At 46.8% G+C, this 26,582-nt stretch overlaps 1 protein-coding gene across 1 annotated transcript in view; it reads right to left on the reverse strand.

The window, feature by feature from the left end:
- Positions 1–909: 909 nt before the first annotated feature.
- Positions 910–26,582, reverse strand: part of NAXE (NAD(P)HX epimerase) — a 312,071-nt gene continuing 286,398 nt past the window's right edge. Inside the window, exon 6 of the mRNA XM_069607143.1 lies at positions 910–1,603. Within this exon, the coding sequence (XP_069463244.1) occupies positions 1,401–1,603 (203 nt within the window). The 3' untranslated portion in view covers positions 910–1,400. The remainder of the gene's footprint in view (positions 1,604–26,582) is intronic.

Consider the following 26,582-nt stretch of genomic DNA (forward strand, 5'->3'; position numbering starts at 1 on the left):
TTTGACGCCTGCTACATCGATGGACGTTTTGGCCTGCATGCTCTGGGCAGGCCAACATTTAGTCCGGCGGTCCTTCAACGTTTTGGGTTTGAAGAGCTTAAACGACTTGATGTTTTTCTCCGTGGTCTCTAGGGTGACAATGATTGCACACACAGTGCTTTTCCGTCCAGGGATATTTGCAGTTGCAGGATGGGCAAAATGTATAAGGTGTATTTTCCATGTTTGATGTGAAAGGCAACTTGACAATTAATGGAAATTGGTGTAAAAGTAAAAGACATTCTCGAAGTATAAGAGTAAATGACTGCCCCCCACTCTCCCTACTGTGACAGGCCAGAGCCTGGTGAGGGCCTGGTGTAAGCCAAAGTCAGCGTTTGTTGAGAGTCGAAGATCTCCCGTCAGAGGTGGTAACTGGAGCCGTCCGTTGAACATCGGTTGTTGAAGCGATTGGCGAATGAATATCGCAACGGCTATTATAATCTATAACTATATAATAATGGTGTGAGCCAAGAAGCTCCACAACATGCGACAGACTATGATGGTGGGAAAAAACAATCTGAGGGACCTTGACGCGTGAAGGACCATGGGTACAATAGATGTCACACAAGGTATGGTATGGTATTACAAACAAGCCCAGTCGACATACCTTTTTTTCGAATTTAAAAAACAAGTCATGCAATACACCACGACTACCACTAGATGTTGGCCTAGGTATAGCATGTGATTCTAGCAGATCCACAAGCCTATGTATAGAACATAAAAAATACCCCAATAATAATTAAAAAATAACTACATGGAAGGCACTGCAATACAGCTAATTGGATATTTAATCACTGCACAACTTAAAATGGTGAGAATGTCTGCCTTCCCAGCGCAATGGAGCAGTCGACTGGAATTGCCAATGCCTGAAGGTGACGAATTGGAAAGGAATTTATTAAAAAGTGAATTGAAGCAGTACAGCAAAGGATTTGAAAGTAAGGGCATTAAAACGTTCATTGTTGCATCATAGGTCAGTACTTTAAAATGAAGATTAAAGGGCACCGGGTGAATCTATTAGCATGTCTCACCGGTTGTACATGCGTGCTAAAGTAGCATCAGGTTAGTATTAGAAGCGTTTCAATGTCGCACAGCATTAGAAAATTCCATTAGGCAAGCACTTGCAGCTGAAATGACACATAGCTTGGCACAACCAACCGATGTAAGTCAGACACTTAACATATAAAATCAACCTATTTTTTGCATATTTATTAAATTGATGTGTGCAACAATGTTGGCTAACCCAGCTCTGCTCTTTGCGGTAATGTCTGCTCTTAGTATTTTGCTCTAAGGTAGCCTTTCTTTGAAATGCCAGAAGAACAATTTATCTCAAGTGCTAACGTTTTCTCTTCTGTAAAGCATGGTTGTCATGGTAACTGTTGGACGCACTCCAATCCTGGATAGGGTGGGAGGTTCAGATTGTACTTCTTCTGCATTGCCATAGGCACAAAACGCCCGCCTAGGAAGTGATAACGCCCGTTGAAGTGTACTGCCGATTTTTTGGGAGCAGTGAGAGAAATCAGAAAATCTGGCTGGATGCCATCTGGGTTGCCTTTCTCCACATCCCAACCTGTAAAAAAAAAAAAAAAAAAATGAAATTCAGGCTACAGATGTGCTTAGAACAAGAAATCAATGTACTAATGCACAATATGGTTATAGTTTGCCATGCTGTTATTGATCCCTCAAAACTCTGTCGTAACCTCATGTATTTATTTCTAAACTATCACCTACTAGTGGGTAATGAAAGAGTAGAAGATCACGAAAGGATACTGTGAGGGGTCAGAAGAAGACTCAGACACAATGGTGGTATGTTTTGGGGCAAAAACATTTATTATAAGAAAAGGGGTTGGAAAAAGGCCTCTCTGTCCCTAAAACTAAGAGGCTTTAAGAAAACAAATGAAATTGTCTGAATCTCCAAATTAAAAAATCACTGTATCTCAAAAGCCTACTTCTGTCGCTAAAACTAATAACATAAATCAACTGTACAAGGATGATCACTTCATAAAGTAAAAATGTTCTTTGTGGTTTCAAATAACAGGCAACTCTCGGGCAAAAAGTGGCACAAAAAAAGTAATGTTAAAAAAATGTAGGCTTCGAAAGTTAGGGCCACAATCCTTTGCCCTAGATTCCTTATGTAATTGTGTTCTTCTACTTTTGAGGCCCTTCAGGCCTGGACTTGCTTGAACAAATATCAATAGGCAGTTCACAAGAATATCCTCCTTATGCTTCTCCTATTTATCCTACCAACTTGGCACAATCCCTTTGCCATGTATAGGATTTGTTCTTCACTTATTTTGGGTGCGGTTCTCAGACTCGTGATATAACTGCTTGGTTCACTCTACTGGCAAACCGTTATCTTTTCATAAGAATTTCCATTTGGGTGCAGGTCCCAGACTCGCACATTCAATCTGGCTTGGTATACTCTCCTGCCAATCCTTCGTCTTCTCATGAACTGTCCCGCTATGGGTGCAAGTCCAAGACTCGTAACATTCACAGTTGCTTGGCTTACTCTGCTGCCATTTAACAGTTCCAACATAGGCTATCTCTTTGGGCGTGGGTTCCAGACTCGCAATATTCGGTTTGGCTTTGTTTCACTTTCTCATTTGGGTGCGGGTCCCCGACTCTCAATGTTCTGGTTGACTTTTGTTTCTGAACTTCCAATGGTTGCGTGTCCCAGATTCATCCTTGGTTCCCTGGGTCCCAGACTCCCTTTCTGCTACCTCTGGTTTCACCCCATTGCTCCCCCGGACCTCCTGCACCACTTGGGTAACCTTGGTAACTCAGGTACCCGTTTTCTTCCCACTGGAAGATACCAGCGTTTGCAGAGTGGCTGCAGATTCTCTGGAGTCTACAGTCAAGATCACTGCTTTGTTGCGCCCGGCCGCTGCTTTTCTGGCATCTGCTTGTTCCTGGTGGCGCATTCTCTCTGCTGGGCACTTCAGTGGTGCTCAGGGTGCCTGGAAGTTTCAGTCTGCAGTAACGTGAGCCGTCCTGGCGTCTAGGACCTTGCTTACATTCTCCTCTTTCTCTGCTCTCGGCTTCTCTCCAGCTGGCTCTTGTTCTTATTGCCGCAGCACGATTTGCCGGTTACCTCCTTGCAGGATGGTCGCTCTCTTGTATCTCAACTGTCTGACATTTAAACTCCTGTGCTGGGATAAGGAGTTGCACTGTGCCAATCATATTTTTTTGGGATACTAGAGCAGTCATTATGCTTTTCAATAGTGATCCTTGGACTCCCGATCATCATCTTCTCAGTCACTGAGGATCATCATCTTCTGAGTCCGGAGGAAGTATAGGTCAGGGGCAACGTGTGTCTTGGAAGCAATGCAACGTGGCACAGCACAGGTTTGAATCCTGATCCCACACTTACAAAGCACTCACTGGTATTAAGCGCGTTATAAATGAACAACGAAATGAATAAAAATAAATAAAATTGACAAGCTAGAATGCTCATTCTGTTTCTCCCCAGTGATCATCATCTTCTCAGTACATGTCAGAGTCAGATGCAACATACTTTGCATAATCTAAGGTTTGAAATTTGTCAAGTATATTAGATTGATTAACCTGGCTATAACAGATATTGGCCTTATCAAAACAAGGGAGGGGAGGATTGCACATTGGAGAGGGGTTCAGGGGTACTAATGCGTGGCATAGTACATTCTCTGAACATAGTCCCTAATCCCATAAAGGGGATCCTCCCCCAGTGCACTATCCTCAGATTCGTCATAATACTCAAACAAGTTAGAAATAGTAAATGTATCATAATATTAGCTGTTACACCCCCGTCACTTCAACTAAGTGGCGGCTGCTTTAAGTAAACTGCTTCCTAACAGTTGAAGAGCTAGTTAACCCTGTGTTGTGATGCCAATAATCCAGGTGTTATAAGGCTATGGCAAGTGAGAGTATTCAAAGCTATGCTACTCCCAGAATTCTGGAGTACCAAAACTTCCAGATTCTTTCTTTGGTGACATTATCAGGTGTGATGGACAACCACTTCGTCTGCTTCAAAATGCAGAAGTAGTGAAAATCATGAGATCAGTGCTAAGAGAAAAAACCTCAGAGAAGGACGATTTTAGTGAGGTCATATTTTTCATATCCCTGTACCCCACACCCTTCCCGACATACATACGGGAAAGCCCATAACATTGTGAAAATAAAAGAAGATGGAAGGACCTCTACATTGTGCCAAAGAGGTTTTATACAATAGTTCTTCCACAGTCGGCATTCTCCTTGGAGCTCCCAAAATCTGCCCCTTCGAAATGTGCCTGGTTGAATAGATCAAGTACCACTTCTTGTATTTGTATTTTATATCTATTTATTTGTATAGCGCATCAAGACCCTGGGGCGACTGAGTGCTTCTTATACATGTTATACGGTTCACAATTTACAGAGAGATACGTACAAAGTAAGAGACAATTTACATTAGTATAGTGAAAATACATAAACAATAGCAGTGAATATACAGATATACCAAAGCAGGGGCGTATATACAATAATGTCCTTGCCGGTGGTGGATATATCACAACTCAGTTATGGTCCTGGTTCCAGAGCCAAGCTTTAACCTTGTTACGGAATATCATGAACAAAGGCTCAGCTCTAATAGTGATAGGGAGCGCATTCCATTTTGTGGCAGCGAGGACTGGGAAACTAGCTCCACCCGCCCGTTGTGGGTTAAAGCGCAGAATGATGACACAATGTGTTTGAGCTGTTCTGCTCGGTCGTAATGATGTGTGGCGTGAGAAGGTGTCGCAGAGGTATATGGGTGCCTTATTATATAAAGACTTATGTGTTAGAGAAAGTGTTTTGAATTCAATTCTATGCTTAGATTCTGTCTAGCTGTAGAAATATGGTGTTTCCTTGGGATGTTACATGCTGATCTAACTGCATGACTTGCAATTTGTTTATATTCTGTTGGGAAATTCCTAATTCTCGCGCCTTGAAACACTTGAAACACTTGTGTATAGGCGCGTTACAAAAGCCATATCATATCATATCTAAGTAAAGTGCGTTACAATAGTCGAGCTTAGATAACACTAAGGCTCTTGCTACTGATATGCAATTGGTTGTGGATAGATAGGGACGACAAGCTGTAATAAGCTTACATGTGTAGGCTGTGGCCGATGCTAGGGCATTAGCTTGTCTCGTGAGAGATAGTTAAGAGTCAATGTATATACCTAGTGTTTTCACATCATTTGCTACATTGATTGTGTTACCGTCGATAATGAAAGTTTTAAAGGATGTATCTAGTTTAGTCAATTTGGTTGGGGAGCCGAGTAGGAGTAGTTCGTTTTATCCTCATTTGAACATAAACCATGTTTAGCCATCCATATTTGTATAACGGTATAGATGTCATTCAATGTTTTGCTATCTACCGCGTAATCACCAGTGCTGGGATGAGTATTTGGGTGTCATCCGCATAATTAGTATTCGTGACATCCAGATGGTCAAGTATATTAAAGGCTTGGTGAATACTTTGTAGAGGGTCGGTGACACGCATGATCCTTGTGGGACACCACAAGAAACTGGCGATGGTAGGGCTGAGGTGGATGGTGCAAAGACCCTCATGGATCTATTACTGAGGAATTATTTGATCCAAGAGTTAGCTTGGTTGGAGAAATGCGCGGCGGATGACAGATGCTTGCATAGTATATCATTGTTCACCAGGTCAAATGCCGCCGATAAGTCAAGTAGTAAAAGGAGGGCAGATTTACCTTTGTTTTTTAAAGCCTGGATTTGGTTCTTTAAGCCAATAAGTGCTGTCTCTGTCCCATGTCTGGCTCTGAAGCCTGCCTGTCTTAGACCAAGTAAATCATTTGTTTCCAGACATTGCTGAATTTGGAGATAGGCTGCTCGATCCAGTATTTTCAACAAGAAGAACAAGTTACTTACCAACTGTAACATTCTTTCGACTGGATGTTCCTCCCACGTATTCCTCATTTTAGATATATTCGCCAGCTTGCTGCTTCTTTCGGAAAAAGATTTCGCCAGAGGGTGCTGTGCTCGAGGCCGTGTAACTTGGTCCCTCGAAGGCCGCCGTCGAGCGTCGACTCCATCCGTCGTATAAAGGGCTCGAGCCACGCCTGTTGGTTCAGTTCTGTTTTTTCGATGTAAAGGTTGCATCATTTGTATTTTGTGTCAAAAGATGTCAGGCTCTTAAGGAAGTACAAGTGCAAAAAAGCATAAAAATTGTACGGAGGGGTAGGTTGGGAGGGTCGATGAGGAATAGGTGGGAGGAACATCCAGTCGAAAGAACATTACAGTTGGTAAGTAACTTGTTCTTCTAATGGATTGTGTCCTCCCACGTATTCCTCATCTTAGATAGACTCCCATAGCAGTTGTAATTTGGAGAAGGGAGTACCATCGTTTTTTTTTTATTAAGCACTGAATGAAGGACGGCTTTTGCAAAAAGGCATCCTTGGTAAGAGGTAGTGTCTAAACAATAATGTTTTGCAAAAGTGTGCATTGATAACCAAGTGGCCGCAGCACAAATGTCCTGCACTGACACCCCTCTGAAGAGCCGTGGAAGTTGCTATACCCCTGGTTGAATGAGCCCTTAAACCATTTGGAGGCTCCTTCCCAGCCAATTTGTAACATTCAGATATTGCTAGGATAATCCATCTGGATAAGGTTTGTTTGGACACACCAAGGCCCAATTTGTGTCCAGGGTAACCGACAAACAACTGATCTGTTTGTCTAAATCTTTCCAGTGTAGATATGTAGAAACTGAGAGCCCTTTTAGGGTCTAGTCTGTGGAATCATTCCTCCTCTTTACTAGCGTGCGTAGGAGGATAAAAGGACGGTATAGTGATCTTCTGTGACAGATGGAAATCAAACTATTTTAGGTAGGAAAAAAGGCTTGACCTTTAAAACAACTTTATCCTTGTGGAAAATCGTGTGAGGAGGCTTACAAGAGAGCGCCTGCAACTCACTCACCCTGCGGGCTCTGCGGGCTAAAGTTAGAGCCACTGGTAAAACAGTTTTTAAAGTTAGGAACCTTAAAGGACAAGAATGTAAAGGCTGAAAAGGGGCACACATAATAAACTTTAAAACTAAATTTAAATCCCAAATGGGAACTTGGAAAGGTGTAGGAGAGACCACATTTGTTAACCCTTTAAGAAATTGGATAACTAAAGGCATTTTGAAATATGAAACTTCTTCTGAGGAGCGCTTGCAGATGGATAGCGCTGCCAAATATCCTTTAATAGTTCCAACTTGGAGCCCCGAGTTGGCAAAATGTAATAGAAAGGAAATTACCATGGGAGTGGTACATTGAAAAGGATCCACATTCTTATCCCTGTACCAGTTACTGAATTTCTTCCAACGACACCGGTATAAGGATTTTGTTGCTGGCCTTCCGGTCGAAAGCAAACTCTCCATAACGTCATCCGGGAGGTCCCAATCCTTATATCTCAAACTCTCAGAAGCCAAGCGTGAAGGTTGAGTGTCTTGACCTCTGGATGGAGAACCCGACCTTCCTCTTGTGAGAGAAGATCCTCTCTTTGTGGAAGACGTATTGGAGGGCAGATGGACATGACCAGAAGGTCCGGGTACCATGTCCTCCTGGCCCAGTCCGGGGCAATCAGGATCATGGTTCTCCTGAACTTCCTCAACCTCCTGATTACTTGAGGAATCATGGGGACTGGAGGAAACGCGTAAAGGAGTGGAAATATCCAGTCCACTACGAACACGTCCCCTAGAGCTCCTCTCTGGGGAAATTCCCTTGAGCAATACAGTTCGCACTTCTGGTTGGCACCAGTCGCAAACAGATCCACTTGAGGGGTTCCTCAAAGAGCGAAGATCTGTTGAAGCACTTCCTCAGCTAGCTCCCACTCGTGGGAGACTGTGCTCTGCCTGCTCAGAGCGTCCGCCGCCGTGTTCTGCTCTCTGGCTAGGTGAACTGCCGATAGAGAGATTCCTTCTTGCATTGCCCAGAACCAGAGCTGCATCGCCTCTCTGCACAGTGGGAGTGATCCTAAGCCTCCTCTTTTGTTGAGGTAGTACATGGCCACTGTGTTGTTTGTCATTATCAGAACATTATTTCCTTGTACAGAGGGCAGAAAGGCCTTCAGCACTAGTGTGATTGCCCTCAGCCCCAAAAGGTTGATATGTAGATTGGACTCCGATGGAGACCAACGACCGCTGATTGTGAGATCGTTGGTGTGGGCCCCCACCCTGTCAGTGAGGCGTCCGTCACTACAGTTATCTCCGGCCATGGTTGCCAAAAAGGTTCCCCTCTGAGGATATTCTCCTTGCGAGCCCACCATAGGAGATCTTGAGCCACCTTGGATGGGACTTGTAGAAGATCTGACATCTCCCCCGAAAACTGGGACCATTGAATCCTGAGGGCTTATTGCAGGGATCTCATCCTCAGTCGAGCCTCTGGCACCAGAAAAATGCAGGATGCCATGAGGCCTAGCAACCTTAGGAAGTCGAACGCTGGTAGATGTTGGGCATTCTGAAATTTTATTACCATCTGCAGAATGTGGTGAGCTCTTTCCTTGGGAGGCGAGGCTTTCCCTGAGGTGGTGTCCATGACTGCTCCGATGAATTGGAGTTTTTGGCTCGGAATCATTTGTGATTTCTTGTAATTGAGGGAGAAGCCCAGTTTGTGTAGGAAGTGACAGGTCATGGCTAGATGTTCTTGGGCCCGTTTGGGTGAACTTGCCCTGATTAGCCAATCGTCCAGATAAGGGTAGATGTGAATCCCCTCCCTCCTGAGACTCGCGGCCACCACCGCCATTAGTTTGAAGACCCTCGGGGCAGAGGTTAGCCCAAATGGTAGAACTCGAAACTGATAGTGAGATCCGCCAATTGCAAACCTCAGGTACTTTCTGTGTTTGAGATGGATTGGCACATGAAAGTAAGCATCCTGATGGTCCAATGAAACCAGCCAATCCTGAAGCTGAAGAGCCTGAACGGTCTGAGAAAGGGTCACCATCTTGAACTTGCCCTTCCTGAGGAATTCGTTCAAATTTCTCAAGTCCAAGATGGGTCTCAATCCTCAGTCTTTTTGGGAATGAGAAAATAAGGGGAGTACCAATCCTTGTTCCTCTCCGCTACAGGTACATGTTCTATTGCACCTTTCTCCAGCAGGGTTAAAATCTCCTGCAGAAGGAGCGGGTCTGGAATTTTGACAGAGTTGGCTCCCGGTGGATGATCTTGAGGTCTTTGATGAAAAGGAAGACAGTAACCATGGGTCACTATCTCTAGTGCCCAGACATCTGATGTAATGCCCTGCCATCCGTCCAGATATTGAGAGATTCTGCCTCCCACCAGGGTCTTGTGGGTTAAGACCTCAAAGTGGCTTTGCAGCGGCTGCAGCAGTGGCTGAAGAGGTAGTAGCTGCTGCTGTAGCTGATCTAGCGCCTCTCCCTTTTCCACCACAAAAGGGTTTCTTTGTTGTCCTCTCTGACTGGCCTGCCCTCTCCCTTTTCCAAAAGAGGAATAGAAGCGAAACGGCCGACTCTTCCAGGAAGATGAGCCTGCGTAAGAGTGTTGCTGAGGTTGCCTATAGCGGCGCTGAGTGATTTTGCTGCCGCTTTCGAGGTCTGCAGCTTCTCCAAGCTCTCGTCCACCTTGCTGCCAAACAACCTCAAGCCGTCAAAGGGCATATTAAGTAATCTGGACTGTACATCAGATGCAAAGCCAGATTTCCTTAGCCATGCAAATCTACGCAAGACTGTGCTAGATGCCATGGATCTGCTTATACTCTCTGCAGTACCCAGTCTTGACTTGAGGCACTCCTCCATAGCCTCCTTCCCATCCTTTACTATCGCCATCTAAACAGCGCCACAGGGTGTAAGTAAACCTAGCTAATGTACACGTCACACTAGTAGATTTAAGGGCCATACTACCAGAAGTAAAAGCTTTCCTCGCATCAATCTTTTTGTCGTCCCTGTCAGGGGGCATGGAGGGATAAACCGATTGTCTATTTGCAGTTGCAGCTTGAATCACCAAACTTTCAGGTGAAGGGTGTTTTGACAAATACTCTGGATCCGAGGGAGCAGGTCTATACTTTCCTACACATTTCTTGTTTACAGCTGGTCAAGACTCAGGGTCTCCCAATTTGTCATAACTCTTTTGAAGAGCTTTGTGGAAAGGAAGGACTGGGTCTTTCTGAGGTCCTTCATCAATAATATCAGTTAAATCGTCCTGGTCATATCTTGGAGACACTGACTTCGACCCCATAAAATATATAAAATCTATCACTCTTCCCATAAGGTTCCTATACCCAGGTTCAGCATGGTCAGTGTCGTCAGGTCTTTCTAATTCTACCTCAGGTGAGGTATCTAGGCCACTGGCCGATTGCAGGCAGTCATAAAGGTCTGTCATTTTTGAATTAGGATCTACTAGTTCCTCAGGGACCTCTTGTCCCAAATTGAACACCAGCTGATGTAATTTCCTCATCAGAGATTTGTTCCTCAAAAATAGGAGACATAGATTAAAGAAATTCCTGCCTGGGCTGAGGGTGAAACGTTTTTTTAGGTAAAGGTGGAATAGACCTAGTTTTAGCCATAGTTGTCATCTTGGGAATGGGTATAAAAGATTTCCCCGACAAAGGCGTCGAAGGAATCGACAATGGCTTTGATATTCTCGAAGGAATCGCCAAGGTCATTGATGAGGGCTTCAATGTCGAGTAAGGCTTGGGCGCCGAGGCCGAAGGTATCAACGCCATTTTTGGCTTTGGCAAAGTCATCGAAGGACGCGTCAAGTTGATAGCGGACTTTGACGATGAGGTCGCCATTTTGTCCTATGGCAACCTCGATTTATGCACCAAGGTTTTTGTATAGTCTCATGAGGCGCTGGAGAATCACCGTCCGAGGACGCCCTCGACTTTGTCGGATTTAGCGTGAGATGTTTTAGATTTCCCTCTGTCACTTTTGGAGTGGACAGGGGCATCCTCTTCACGCAACTATTTTGAGGGGCTCGGGCCACCTTCTCAAAATTATTTAGCATTGAAGCCCTAAAGGCCTCCCATTTTTTGGTGGGGAATCATGTTTAGAAGGACAAGTAATTAACCTTCTGTCGAGCGATGAAGAAGAAGAGGACGAAGATCTGATGTCGCTTTTTGATTTTTTCGATGAAGAGGACTTCAAGTGACTTTTCAACCTCGATTATTTAGACTCATGAGATTTTTTTCTCGATTCTCCTGAGTCTTTTAGTCTTTTTGCAGACTTGAATGACTCTTCCCCCACCGCTAGCTTACCTTGGCATTCCTTAAGAGCCTTGTTCGACATCGCCTGACACGACCCGCACTCGTCGACTCGGTGATCAGGACTAAGGCACCAAAGACAGTTGCGGTGAGGATCTGTAATAGACATCTTTCTTCCGCATTTCAGACACTTTTTAAAACCTGTCTTGGGTGTTGTCAGAGTTGAGGAAGAAGACATTTCTCGATGAGAAAACTGACGCGCTGTTTCGATACACGAAGGAGAAGCTCGAAAAAACAGAACTGAACCAACGGGCGCGGCTCGAGCCCTTTATACGACGGATGACGTCGACGCTCGACAGCGGCCTTCGAGGGACCAAGCTACGCTGCCTCAAGCACAGCGCCCACTGGCGAAAACTTTTTCCGAAAGACGCAGCATGTTGACCAATATATCTAAGATGAGGAATACGTGGGAGGACTCAATCCATTCGAAAAGGGACAGTAGTAATCGGGCGGTAGTTAGATGGGTTGTTAGGGTCCAATGTAGGTTTTGTTTAGGAGCGGTAGTACCTATGCAACTTTCAAACTGGTGGGCACGGTACTAGAGGCAAATGAGGCATTGATGAATGCAGATTTGGAAGGTCGCTCCAGACGAAATAACATCAGAATTGTCGGAGTGAGAGAACACCAGATGCAAATGAAAATGGAAGACTTTGTGGAAAAAATGTGTACGAACCTTTTTGGGACAGAAGCCCCGTCATATCTATTTATCATCGAGAGAGCCCACAGAACCCCGTCAACTAAACCCATTCAATGTGCTCCCCCACGGCCAATCATTGCAAAACTCCTCAATTACAAAGACCGCAACACGATACTCCGACTCGCAAGAGAAAAAGGTGAGCTGCATCACGACCAAGACAAGGTACATTTTTATCCAGACTTCTCCCCCGCGGTTCAAGCCCAAAGGAAATCGTTCACAGGCATCAAACAAAGACTCGGGGAGAACCAAATTACCTACTCAATGCTCTTCCCTGCACGGTTTAGGATACAACATGGAGGGAGAATCCATTTCTGACCTGGCAGAAGTAACACCACCCGCCTGCAGGCGGACAGGGAAACACTGGCTCTGTTAAATATGGAACCAGTGTTTCCATGGTCCCCATCCCATGGAGTCCTCATCGGAATGGGGCTTTACAGAATTCCGCCTCCAGAATTACCGGGTCACAGGGCTTGTAATGCCCCAGTGATTCCAGCAATCACAGAGGCAGAATGGAATTACCGGTCTGGCGGCAGCCTGACGGTGTTTCTGGCACGGCTACCACTGGACTCATAATGAAGAGTCAGTCTCCCTCCCTCTCCCTCCCTCCCCCCTCTCACCTTCCCCCTCTCCCTCCCCCTCTTCCCCCTTTCCCCCCTCCCTTCCCCCCTCCTCTGGAACCTTCCTATCCACCCTGAAGCACTCTCTTGTTCACCCTCTTCTCAAGAAACCCTCAGTCAACCCCTCCCTTCTGGCTAACTATCGCCCGATCTCTATCACTCCTTTCCTGGGCAAATTCCTGGAAAAGCTGGCCATCTCCCAGCTTTATCTTCACACTGAATCTCTTGCTTGTCTTCATGACCATCAGTCTGGCTTTAGAGCAGCCAGAAGCACAGAAACAGCTCTGCTGAACATCAGTGAAGACCTGCTCTCTAACCTTGATTCTAATCTCCCCTCTGTCCTCATCCTACTTGATCTCTCTTCAGCCTTTGACATGGTCAACCATGCCCTCCTGCTCAACCGGGTTTGTGAAGCCTGGGTATCACTGATCAGGATATGGCCTGGCTGACTTCTTTCCTCTCTGACCGACCCTCTCATGTCCAACTTGGGTCCTTCCTCTCCTCCATCTCTCTCTCCATCTGCGGTTTTCCCCAGGGGTCTAACCTTTCTCCCTGGTTGATCAACCAATACATGCCACCCCTCACCCACCGCATTGCCGCTCTCTGCTCCAATTTCCAGTGCTATGCGGGTGACAGCCAGCTTGCCTTCAGGCTCCCCTCTGCCGCCTCTTCTCCCTCTCTGATCCCGGATTGTCTGACTGCAAACCACGAGTGGTGCGCCACCGATGATCTCTGCCTGAATGCAAGCAAGACGGAGCTCCTCCTCATCGGCACACCCACAACCCTCTTTCCTGCCACTCTCTGGCCAGCCTCCCTTGGCCGCCCTCCTGCTCCCATCTGCGAGGCTAAGCACCTCGGGGTTATCTTGGACTCCTCTCTCTCCTTTGCTCCTCATATCTCCAACGTCTCTAAGAAGTCGACTACCAACTGCACCTTCTCAGAGGTATTATCCCTTTCCTCTCCTTTCCCCAGAAGCTGACTGTATCTAGAGCTCTGGTTCTCTGTAGGCTTGACTACTGTAATAGCCTCCCTTTAAATCTAAAAAGAAACTATGTTACTTTTCTTAGTATCATGCGCCCTTATCATGGAGGAGAAAAAGAAAAACAATGCCTCTTATTCTCCAAATTGTAAGCTTTGAGCTTTTAATTGTGCATTGATCCAAAAAATTGCCCTTTATGATTACACGTGTTTCGACATCCGCGTCTTTTTCAATTCAGGGCTAATTAAATTCCATTAACAGAGATTTCATATTCATTGTAAAAGTAAAAAGAACAATCATTGTATACAAATTTCAAATCAAACACAGACAATTTTAATGCATGTATGTTGTTGGATGGCCATTGAGGGAGGGGATAGGGTGGGAGTGTCAGGGATGGTTGACAAAAGAGAGAATGAAACAGGTAATGAAAACAAAAACGAAAACAGAAAAACACATGAAAATGAACAAGTTACTTCTTACCTTGTAACGTTCTTTCGACGGGATGTTCCTCCGACATATTCCTTATCTTTGATAATACGTTTCCAGCCTGCTGGCCTCGGAAATTTTTCTCTGTCGAGGGTGCTGCGCGTCGACGTCCGCCGAGTCGATGTCCCTCGACGGCCACCGTATCAGCGCCGACATCACCATGCCCATAAATAGCCACACGCGGCGTCTGTTGCTCAGTTCCGTTTTGTAGCATAAGAAAAGTCATGCCTGAATTGGTTATTGACCTTGAAGGAGCGTAAACTGCAACCACAAGGGAAGTATTACTGCGGGGATGGATGGGAGGGGCGATAAGGAATACGTCGGATGAACATCCCGTCGAAAGAACGTTACAAGGTAAGAAGTAACTTGTTCTTCGAAGGGATTGTGTCCTCCGACGTATTCCTTATCTTTGATAGACTCCCATAGCAGTGGCATGTAATTGGAGGTGGGAGTAAGAATGTTATGTATCTCTTTAGGGATGGACCGAATGTAATACGGCCTTGCCAAATCTGGTCTCTTGACTAGTGGAGGAATCCAGGTTGTAAAATTTTGTGAATGTATGTGCCGACGACCATGTGGCAGCCGCACATGTGTCTCTGACCGGTACCCCTCTTTGGAGAGCCGAAGAGGCTGCGATACCCCTGGTTGAATGAGCCCTAAGATTTTGGGGTGGCTCTTTCCCTGCCAGTTTGTAACATTCCAGAATGGCCAAAATAATCCACCTGGAAATGGTTCGTTTTGTTATGGGTAGTCCCAACTTGTGACCCGAGTATCCTACAAACAGTTGGTCTGCTTGCCTGATCCTAGTCATTCTGCTGATGTAAAAGCTTAGAGCTCGCCTTGGGTCCAGCCTATGTAGCCTTTCTTCCTCTTTCCCCGGATGGGGAGGAGGGTAGAACGAAGGTAAGGTAATTTTCTGAGTAATATGAAATTCAAAAACCACCTTTGGGAGGAAATTAGGCTTCACCTGTAGGACAACTTTGTCCTTGTGGAAAATTGTATGTGGGGGTTTACAGGAGAGAGCTTGTAGCTCGCTCACCCTCCTAGCAGATGTTAGTGCTACCAATAGGACAGTTTTAAGCGTGAGAAATCTCAGCGAGCAAGAGCGAAGTGGTTCGAATGGAGTGCCCATTAGGAAGTTTAAGACTAAATGTAAGTCCCATAAGGGAACCTGGAATGGTTTTGGAGGATAAACAGTAGTTAATCCTTTGAGAAATTGTATCACTAGAGGTAGTTTGAAATACGATGGTTCCTCCGCAGTGCGCTTGAAGATTGAAAGCGCTGCGAGATAGCCTTTTACAGTCCCAACTTGAAGGCCTGAGTTTGCCAAGTAGAGTAGAAACGATAACACCGTTGGTGTACCACATGAAAAAGGGTCGATATTCTCTTCCCTACACCAGCTGCAAAATTTGTTCCAACGGCAGCGGTATAAAGACTTTGCTGCTGTCCTTCTGGGCGAAAGCAACACCTCCATGACGTCATCAGGGAGATCCCAATCCTTGTACCTCAACCTTTCAGAAGCCAAGCGTGAAGGTTGAGGGTTCTGGTGTCTGGATGGAGAACCTGACCTCCCTTCGAGTGGAAGATGGATTGGAGGGCAGATGGACATATCTAGAAGGTCCGGGTACCACGTTCTCATGGCCCAGTCCGGGGCAATTAGGATCATGGTTTTCCAGAATCTTCTCAACCTCCTGATCATTTGAGGAATAACAGGGACTGGTGGAAACGCAAAACTCCCAGTCCACTACGAAGGCGTCTCCCAGAGCTCCTCTCGGGGGAAATTCCCTTTAACAGAACAGATCGCACTTCCTGCTGGTGCTTGTGGCAAACAGATCCACCTGAGGGGTTCCCCAAAGGGCGAAGATCTCTTGAAGGACTTCCTGAGCTAGCTCCCACTCGTGGGAGACTGCTCTGCCTGCTCAGAGCGTCCGCTGTCAAGTTCTTCTCTCCGGCTAGGTGGACTGCCGATAGAGATATTCCTTCCCGAATTGCCCAAAACCAGAGCTGCATTGCCTCTCTGCACAGTGGCAGTGACCCTACGCCTCCTCTTTTGTTGAGGTAGTGCATTGCCACCGTGTTGTCCGTCATTATCAGGACATTTCTCCCCTGTACTGATGGCAGGAAAGCTTTCAGCGCTAGTCTGATCGCTCTCAGCTCCAATAGGTTGATGTGTAGTCTGGACTCCGATGGAGACCAACGACCGCTGATGGTCAAGTCGTTGCCATGGGCTCCCCACCCCGTGAGTGAGTCGTCTGTGACTACTGTTATCTCCGGCCATGGTTGCCAAAACAGTTCTCCTTTCAAGATGTTCTCTGGATAGGCCCACCGTTGAAGGTCGCGGGCTACTTTGTCCAGAATCCGGAGGAGATCTGTCATTCTCCCTGAGAATTGCGACCATTGAGTTCTCAGTGCCCACTGAAGAGATCTCATTCTCAGGCGAGCCTCTGGCACAAGGAAGATGCAGGATGCCATGAGGCCTAACAACCTCAAAAAGTCGAAGGCTGGGAGACGCTGGCCATTTTGAAACTTGTTGACCATCTGCAGAATATCTTGAGCCCTCACCTCTGGTGGCGAGGCTTTTCCCAGGGAAGTGTCCAGGACCGCTCCAATGAACTGGAGTCTCTGTGATGGTATCATCTGTGACTTCTTTAAATTGAGGGAGAAGCCCAGTTTGTGAAGGAAGTGGCAGACATAATCTAGCTGGATCTGAGCTTGTTCCGAAGATACAGCCCTGATCAGCCAATCGTCCAGGTAGGGGTAGACGTGGATCCCTTCCCTCAGACTCGCAGCCACTACCGACATTTGCTTGGTGAAGACCCTCGGGCGGAGGTCAGCCCAAATGGCAGAACTCGAAATTGATAATGAGAGTCACCAATTGCGAACCTCAGGTATTTCCTGTGATTGGGATGGATTGGCAGATGGAAATAAGCATCCTGAAGGTCCAGAGATACCAGCCAGTCCTGGAGCTGGAGGGCCTGAAGGATCTGAGAGAGAGTTACCATCTTGAACTTGTCCTTCCTGAGAAACTTGTTCAATTCTCGTAAGTCCAGGAAGGGTCTCAGTCCTCCGTCCTTCTTTGGTATAAGAAAGTAGGGGGGAGTACCAGCCCTTGTTCCCGTCCGCTACAGGTACCGGTTTTATGGCACCTTTCTTTAGCAGGTCTATAATTTCCCGCAAGAGGAGCGGATCTGGAACTTTTAGAGAGCTGTTCCCTGGTGGATGACTCTGAGGGATGTGTAGAAAGGGTAGGCAGTAACCCTGGGCAACTGTCTCCAATGCCCAAGCATCTGACGTTATAGCCTGCCATTCCGTCTGATGGTGAGTTAACCTGCCCCCTACGGGTGTCTTGTGTGGAAAGACCTCAGAGTGGTTTGGGGGCGGCTGATGCAGATGCCGAGGGTAAAGAGGCACCTGCTGCTGCTGCAGCCTTGGTACCTTTGACCCATCCACCTCGGGTGGATCCCCTTTGGCCTCTTTGAGCCGGCTGTCCTCTGCCTTTCCCGAATGCGGAATAATAGCGAAAGGACTTTCCTCTCCCAGAGGTTCCTGAGGGGTGAAAAGGAGTTTGGCGGATAGCAGCTCCTAAAGATGTTGCTGCTGCTTTAGATGTCTGCAGCTTTTCAAGACTGTCATCAGCCTTTTTTTCGAATAATGAAGAGCCGTCAAAGGGCATATTCAAAAGTCTGGCCTTTACATCTGGAACAAAGCCAGACTTTCGCAACCACGCATGCCTGCGGATTGTTGTACTTGCCGCCATGGCCCTGCTGATACTGTCAGCAGAATCGATGCCAGTTTGAAGTGACTCGCACATGGCATCTTTGCCAACTTTAATAATGTTACGGAAGGCTTCCTTTTGCGATAAGTATTCAGGGTCAGCAGCAGCTACCCTATACTTGGCTGATAATCTTTTATTGACAGCAGGGATAACTTCAGAAGTTTCCCAGTTAGATGCAATTTTTCTTTGTAAGGCTGTATGGAAGGGGACCACAGGACCTTTTGCGATAAGTATTCAGGGTCAGCAGCAGCTACCCTATACTTGGCTGATAATCTTTTATTGAAGGCAGGGATAACTTCAGGAGTTTCCCAGTTAGATGCAATTTTTCTTTGTAAGGCTGTATGGAAGGGGACCACAGGATCCTCCTGTGGACCTTTGTCTAATATGTCTGTCAGGTCATCCTGCTGAAAAACAGGCAAAGGCGCATACCAACCCATGAATTCAATAATTCTTGCCATCAGGGTTCTGGCTTAACAAATCCCACTTCTGGGGAAGTGTCCAGCCAACTTGCCTCATGTAATGACTCCTGTAGGTCTTTCAACCTTCTTTCCTCAGAGGTGAAATCCTCTGAAACAGGTAGTGTGGTCCTCTGCAACTCGAAGGTTTCCTGGTCAGAATCTTCCCCTTCTTCATAAATTGAAGATAATCCAGGGTACTCTGACCTCTGAAATGGTATAAAACCCATTTCTAAGGCAGAAGGAGCCAAATTTGTCATTATTGGACGAGAAAACGTCGATGTCGTCGACGCCGATGTGACAGGCTTCGAAGGCGCCGAAAAGGGCATCGAGAAAACCGGAAGAGGCCTCGAAGAACTCGAGGGGATTGGGATCCTACTCGAGGACATCGACGACGTTCTCGGTGTCGTGCTGGAGGCTCTTGGAATCACCGTTGGCTGTGGAGTAGCCGTGGTCTTCTCTTTCATCGGCGTCGATGTCGGCGATGGCGTCGAGTCGACGGACCGATGTGTCGAAGAACCCTTCGACAACGGCGCCGATCCATGCATCGAAGGGATCTTCGACGACGTCGAAGACGGTGCCTTCTTACCCGATGGCCCGTGGCGCTCTCGGGTGGAATGTTTCGCCGGGTGCTGCGACTCGCGGCGTTTTGATTTTTTGGGTTTTTCACCCGGGGTATGACCCTCAGCTGTCTTCGAGGGGGACGAGGCCGCTTTCTCAAAGACGCTTAACATTTTCTTCCTGAATTCCTCCCACTCAGCCTGAGAGCTGTGTTTTGTGGGGCAGGAGACCCTTTCTGGGGAAACAGAAGACGACGAGGAAGGGGATCTTCGACGTCTCTTCTTTGAGTGTCTTGATCTCGACGAATGGTGGGAGCTACTTCGAGATCTAGAATGGGAATGTTTTCGACGGCGAGGAGACGAATGCCTCGACCGAAGAAACTTTCGAGGAGGTTTTGACTGATTTACCTCTCTCGAGCTTCCCCTTGCGCTCCTTCAAGGCTTTCTTCGTCATGGACATGCAGTCCTCACACTCCGAACAATGGTGCTCGGCTCCCAAGCACCACAAGCAGATCCTGTGTGGATCCGTTATCGACATTTTTTTACCGCAGTCTCGACATTTTTTTTAAGCCGGATCGCGGCATTGTCGGTTCCGATGAAGATGCCATCGAGAACGAGTTGGTATATTTCGAGTAGATGTAGATTAGTTATCTGACTGAACTGAGCAACGATGGTCCGAGGCCCCACGAAGCGCGGAAAAACGGAACTGAGCAACGGACGCCACGCGTGGCTATTTATGGGCATGTTGACGTCGGCGCCGATACGGCGGCCGTCGAGGATCATCGACTCGGCGGACGTCGACGTGCAGCGCACTCTACAGAGAAAAAATTTCCTAGGCCAGCAAGCTGGAAACGTATCATCAAAGATAAGGAATACATCGGAGGACACAATCCCTTCGAATGGTTAGTTATAGATGTCCTGTTCCACTTTGTAAAAGAGTATAAATGTAATTTTAAAAAACCAAAAGTGGGGGGGTGTGTTTCTTCTTACCTAGTAAGTTCGGTCCAAGTTTCATAAGTTGAGTGCTTAGATTGTATAGACATGGGTTAAATCCCTAAAACAAAAACATCATGTGGCCCATTAGTGAGCTCTCTTGCTTACAATTAATAAAGCACCCTTAAATCTGCCTGCTTCTACTCTCCGTCCTCTGCAGCTCATCCAGAACAGGACTGCAAGACTTATCCTTGGCCTCAAGCCCAGGGATCGTATCTCTCCAGCACTGAAATCTCTTCATTGGCTCCCAGTGGCTGCAAGGATCAAGTTCAAGACCCTTTGCATTGTACACAAGACCTACTGGGGCTTGGGACCAAAATATGTCCAGCTTTCTCTTCTGAAGTATCTTCCTACTCGAGCACTTCGCTCCTCGACCTCCAGCTACTTGAGGGTCAGTCGCCTTTCCAAGCAACGAGTTGGGGGCAGATCTCTCTCTTCGGCTGGCATCTCCCTGCCCCTCTGAAACTTGAACAGAACAATCTCCGGTTCCGGAAGCAGCTCAAGACTTTCCTCTTTGCTTCTACCTTCTCTCTTCTGCTACCTTTCTGATCTCCTGTACAATACTGCATTGATTACCTGGCTACCCTCTGAACCACGGGCGCAGGTTCCTGCCCTCCCAGTTGCACACCTGCACTGCCCCTCTGGCAACCCTGCGCTTGGGGCTGTATATGCAACCCCCCATACTTGCACTTATCTATCACCTGCTTTTCTGCACTTAACCCTTGTACTGCCACCTGCTGGCCGCACTTCTTGTTTTCAATGTCTGATCCTATGTCTTGCACTTGCTCCTCCTCCCCTTTCCCTGGCACTTCTCCTCTTCCCTCTCACCTGCACTTCCGTGAACTCAATGTCACTGGGCCTAGTAAGATTGTTGTCTTGTTCCCTTTTGTTCCCCTCCCTTGCCTCGTTGCGCCTGGTAACACTTGTGTATAGGCACGATATAAATAAAATATATCATTCCCATAGCCAGAAGGATACTGGCACAAGTTGGAGGTGCAAAGTAATGCAGTGTTAAGGATGGCACTCTGTCAAGAGTGGCACAGGGCCCCCAGGTAGGGTTTGGGTGGCTGTGCTGATGTAAGGTGACAGATAAGTACACACACAGCAGGAAACTCATCAAGAAAGAAAAGTAGGCAACTGTAGTTGTGAACAGAAAGGGGCAGGAAATGCAAAGATACAAACAAACTGGATTCCCTCTAGGGGTGTATGCAGATATGGAAAAAGAGTGTTCCACTGACCTTTGGAAACTCCAGCCTTCTGCACGGATTACTATTACAGAGGCCCACTCTGTTTGCTCATGGCTGGGAACAACAGCTGTGGGTGTCTGTTAAACAGAAAACGCGACAAGGGAAGGGCAGAGGTTGCCTGCCGGAAACCAACAGTCAAGCTCTGTACAAAGGATCAACATAAAACACAAGAGAGACAAGAACAGAAATAACCAGGGACAAGGAAGTCTAAGAGAAATCAAGCAGAAGGGAATGAAGGAAGAAACAGTACAATAGAAATGGGTAAACTAAAGGGGATGACAGACGAGTCAAGGAAGAGAAGGACATGGATCAAGAACAAGGGGTTGCAAACAAGGAAGAGAGCAAGGGAGCAGCAGCCAGGAAAGAGGGGGGCTGCAAACAAGGAAGCAGGGCTGCAGTACCGAATGGTACAAGGTACAGAAAAACTGTAGTGGATTGCAGAGAAGCAGGATTGAGAGCTGTAGTAGGCGGCAGACAGAGAGCCCAGAGGAGCAGGTCTGAGAGCTGTAGTAGGCGACAGACAGCGAGCCCAGAGGAGTAGGGCAGCAAGGAGCAAACTCAAAGGAACAGGGCGTAGAGGCAGAGAGACCAGAGGGTCAGGGCTGAAAGCAGAAGAGAGTAGCAGGCTGCAAGGCAGGGAGCCCAGCGGAGCAGAGCAGCAAGGAGCGAGCTCAGAGGAGGAGAGCAGCGAGGCAGGGAGCCCGCAAGGCTATGGCTGTAGGAGGCGGAGTGTAACAGGCTGCAAGGCAGGAAGCCCAGAGGAGCAGGGCTGTAAGGCAGGGAGCCCAAAAGGCTAGGGCTGTAGGCAGCAGGGTGTAGCAGGCTGCAAGGCAGGAAGCCCAGAGGAGCAGGGCTGTGAGGCAGGGAGCCCAGAAGGCTAGGGCTGTAGGCAGCAGGGTGTAGCAGGCTGCAAGGCAGGAAGCCCAGAGGAGCAGGGCTGTGAGGCAGGGAGCCCAAAAGGCTAGGGCTGTAGGCAGCAGGGTGTAGCAGGCTGCAAGGCAGGGAGCCCGGAAAGAGCACTGGAACAAAAGCAAGAAAATGCAGCAGCAGGAACAGCATACAAATTCGAGTCAAAAGGCAAAAAGGGGCTGGGAGGACTCTTGATGCAAGAGACAGAGCTCCTGCAAGCAGCTGCTTAAATACCCCCCTGCCCTGTACTGAGGCAGGCTAATTGGCAGCACCTGGAGCAGCACACCTGAATACAATCTGCCTCCTCCCTCTCTAGTCCTGAGATGTTGGAAGCAGCACAGATCCCTAGGGCTTCTGGGGATTGTGGTTCCAATGATGACGAATGGGAATGGCCAGGAATTGATAGCTGTAGCAAGGTGCATTGTGGTACATGTAGTTAGTTGAGTTAAATAAGAAGGCACCAAAGTCACGCAAATGGGAATTAAGTACCATAGTGTGAATAAGGGTTGTTCCAAGAGTATTCTAAAGATAAATGAATAACAAATAGTCCATGATGGTTGCCAATGTGTGTGCCCATGGCGCAGGCATGCCATGCAGAGCGGAAATGACCAAGAGGACAGGCTACGCTCTAGTTGTTGTGAGCGCGTACCTGTAACTGCAGCCACAGCTGACTGGGGTGCACTGCCGGAGATAGAAACCTGCTTCTCTCAGTACGAACCGAGAGGCTGTGAGGCTAGAGAAAGTGTTCTGGAGCCTACCAGATCGGTAGCCAAAGAAAGGGAAGTTGACCCAAGGAAGAAACACGCTGCAGGAATGCCAAAAGCCAACGGAGCCCCCCTGGTCATTTGCAGGTGTTTGGAGGGAGCCGTCGCCTTACTGAAGCCTGAAGACCCAAAGCAGAAGAGTCCAGCAGGGACCGCGAGAGGCAGAGAAGCCGAGAAATGGATGCAGCAACAGAGAATGGAACACCAAACAACTGCTACCGGCTTAACGTGGGACAAGAATAATACGTCAGACAGAGCCAGTGAGTCCACCCAAGGGAAGCAGGGACAACGGGGCGTATTGGCAACCATGAACTGGGAGTAGGCTGGCACAACCGATTTCTCAAAATTGAATTCAGTATTATATATTCACACATTGATTCAATCGCTATTAGGACAAAATAGCATAATCTAACCTTGCAAATCGGTGGCCGTGGACACTCTGAACAAAGACCAGGGGGACACCCCGGAGTGCCACCTCATCCCTTGCAGAAAATACTGCTTATATTGCACCTTTATTCAGCAAATGTAGTCCAATAGATATACTCAAATCCAACATATTTGAACCCTGTAGTGATAATAAGCAAGTGAACATTTCCAGGCAGAGACGAAATCTTGATCAATCATGTAGCCAATGCATTTCCGACATTTACTCATCCTTCATCAGGAACATATCCAGAATGATAGATCTCTTTTATAAGATACCTCAATCAAAGAGTTGGAATTGCAGTGCCATGCCAAGCATATGAGAGAGAAAGAGCAAAAGAGCATTTTAAAGGGAAAATGGTAAAACACACACTACTTTCAAGTTTGAGAGTGTAGGAAATACACATGTAAGAGATGTCCTGGCAGGATAATATACCAGGCAGATATAACAACAGGAAACGCAAACACAAGAGACTATGAAGTTTCGAGGGGTGTGCAGAGCCCATATGAGAAAAGCCCTGGAAGGGTAGTGTACCAGAAAGTAAAAGTGCAAGAACGATACATTTATGTGAAAGCCCTGGCAGGAGTGTATACCAGGCAGTGGCAAAAGTGTGCATCCAAGAAATCCCTATCAGGAGAGTATACCAGGCAGTTGCACATGTGTGCCTAAGAGAAAGTCCAGGTAAGGAAGTACACCAGGCCAGGACAAGCTGAGCATTGTATAGGAAATACCTGATCTAAAAGAAGTCCTGTGAAAAGACATTTCTGGTCTAGCAAAAAGGCTGTGCTGATCACAAGAAGAGGAGTGAAAATCTGGCAGGAGAGTACACCAGGTATCCTAACAAGGTCAAGACAAATAGTCAAGTTGTGTTGTGCACCGGTTGTACTTATGACCAAGAGAACCCCAATGACCTGACACTGTTGAATAAACAACCAAGGGAAGAGAAATCCAGGGGAAGGGAAAAACCTTCTGGAACAAGGAACTCTATCCTTTTGGAACGTTTGTGTTGGAGTTGAGCATTTTCCTTTTTGAACATTTATAATTCACTCAAGGCCAAAGATATTAACCTTTTCACCTTAGAGTTTCATTTGTTAGAATATGAGGGCCAGACTAGTACTTTGGACGATTTTGCTTTGGACCTTCTGACTATGACAGACCCTTAGTTTTGGTTTCAAGGTAGGGAAACACAACAGAGCAGCAGAGAGAGGCATTTCCCACCCACTTTTATTGTAATAAAAGTCTTAGACCAAAATCATGAATCCCTTGTGCCCGAGTCTCATTCCTGGCTGCTCACACTACTATAAGAGGTGTTTCCCTACCTAAAACAAAAACATAGGGCCTGTCCAATGTCACGATGTCCAAAGCAAAATGTCCAGTGCCCAAAGTACTATTCTAGCCCTCACATTCTAAAAATCAACTAAGGTGAAAAGGAAAAACATTTCTTTGGCTTTAAGTAGTGTACAAATGTTCAAAAGGAAATGCGTAACTCCAACACAAAGGTTCTTGAAGGATAGTGTTTCTTGTTCCAGAGAGTGGTTAGGTTTCCTGCCCCTGGATTTCTCTTCACTTTGTTTTATACTTTCAAGAATATCAGTTCCTTAGGTTTCTCTTGATCAACAATACACTTAGTATGCAAAACAACTTGGCTGTTTGTCTCTTGGTAGGATAGCTGGTGTTCTCTCCTGCCAGGTTTTCTCTCCTCTTTGATATGTTTTAACTCAGCCTTTTGCCAGCCCTGCTGTATCCTTAATAGGACTTCCTTAGGTGATGTATTTTACACACTGTTCAACTTGACCTTGCCTGGTGTGCTTCCTTACCAGGACTTTCTTATATGAAGACTTTTGCTTTCGGGAAGGTTGCCAATACGCCCTAGTGTGTCCCTGCTTCCCCTGGGTGGACTCAACGGTTCTTGATGGCATGTACAGGTTCTCCCACAGTAAGCCTGCGGCTGCTTGGTGTTCCATTCCCTCTCGCCACCTCTGCTTTGTGGCTTCTTTGCCTCTTGTGGCTCCCGCTCTTCTGTTTGGTGTCTCTCCGGGCTCAGGCGGTGTGGAGGCAGGTTTTCAGTACATGTGAACGCTCTGAAGCTTCTTGTCTGCTTTTTCTGACTTTGCAGCATACTCCTCTCGGTTTCTTCGGTGAGCTGGTTGGTCCACAGACCACGCACCAGCCCTGCAGTCCCTTGGTCAATACAGTGACGACTAGAGTTCGTCAGCTAGCGTCTCGGTTAGCTGGTCTAAATCTCCTGACAGCTTGCATTTTCCTGCAAAAACTAGAGCACTGCTTGTGCTCTTGGCCTCCATTGATCTTCATTACTCGGCGCATCTTCTATGTCCCAGTATTTTTGTGTTTAGGAAAAAGGAAGTCAGTTCTTGATGATTTGTATGAAAAGCATGGAAAAGTGTTTTCAGTAGTAGTAGTAGTAGAAATGGGACAGGACGCCAGGTTGGGTAATGACCCAGGATGAGTGGACATTTCTCTGGGGCAATATCCCCAAATTAACTAGATCCATTCAAATAGTGGAAGCTTGTAATAAAGTCCTTCTTCAGTGGCATTATACCCCAGTGAGATTGCAGATGTTTCCAGATGTGTCGGCCTAGTACGGGAGGGCGTGTAAGGGAAGTGGAGACTGGACCCACATTTGGTGGACTTGCCCGGTCATTCAACCTATTTGGGATCAGATGATGTCCTTGATTAACAAAATACTAAAAACAAATCTACCCTCGGGGATGGAGACTTGCCTACTAGGTCTATGGGACAAAGAAACAGCGCTGCAAAGAAGATCACAATTCAAGGCATGTATGGTTTTACCATTTGCAGCGTTTTTAATTGTGGCCGGTAACTGGAAGAACAGGGATGCTGCCACAGAACATGAATAGCTGACATAACTTTGGAACTTTTTAGCGATGGAATGGATAACAACATCCACGGGGATGTTATCCAAAAATATGAAAATGTTGGACATATTGTAGAAACTCCCCGTCTAATGTGTTTGTTATGAAACCTGACAGCCAGAAGAGCACTGTTCTTTTCAGTTCTCCAGAAGGAGGTATGGGGTGGGTGTCATTGGGCGGTGCCGGTAGGGGAGGGTAATTAGGGGATTTTGTTGTGCTGTTATTATTGGAAAACTGTCAACAAACATACCTTTTTTTTAAAAACTCGCACAGTTAAAACGAGAGGTAGCACAGTTGCTGGTTACAGTACAAACGTTACTCTGGCAAGGGGATGCCAGAGGTGCAACCAGAAGAGTTTGAAGAGAGGACATAGGGTGTGGCCCTATGCACAGGGTTTGATACTTGATGGAAAGCCTGAATGAGAGGTACTTCCTCAAGAAACCTGACAAAAGGAACCCCTGGCAGCAGGGTTGGAATCACTTCTGTCTGAAAAGGAGCCTGAATCAGGCTGGGAGAATTACCCATTTTTGTTGAGCT

The sequence above is a fragment of the Ambystoma mexicanum genome, chromosome 1p, assembly GCF_040938575.1.
Source record: "Ambystoma mexicanum isolate Mex_15411 chromosome 1p, UKY_AmexF1_1, whole genome shotgun sequence".
Taxonomy (NCBI): Eukaryota; Metazoa; Chordata; class Amphibia; order Caudata; family Ambystomatidae; genus Ambystoma; species Ambystoma mexicanum.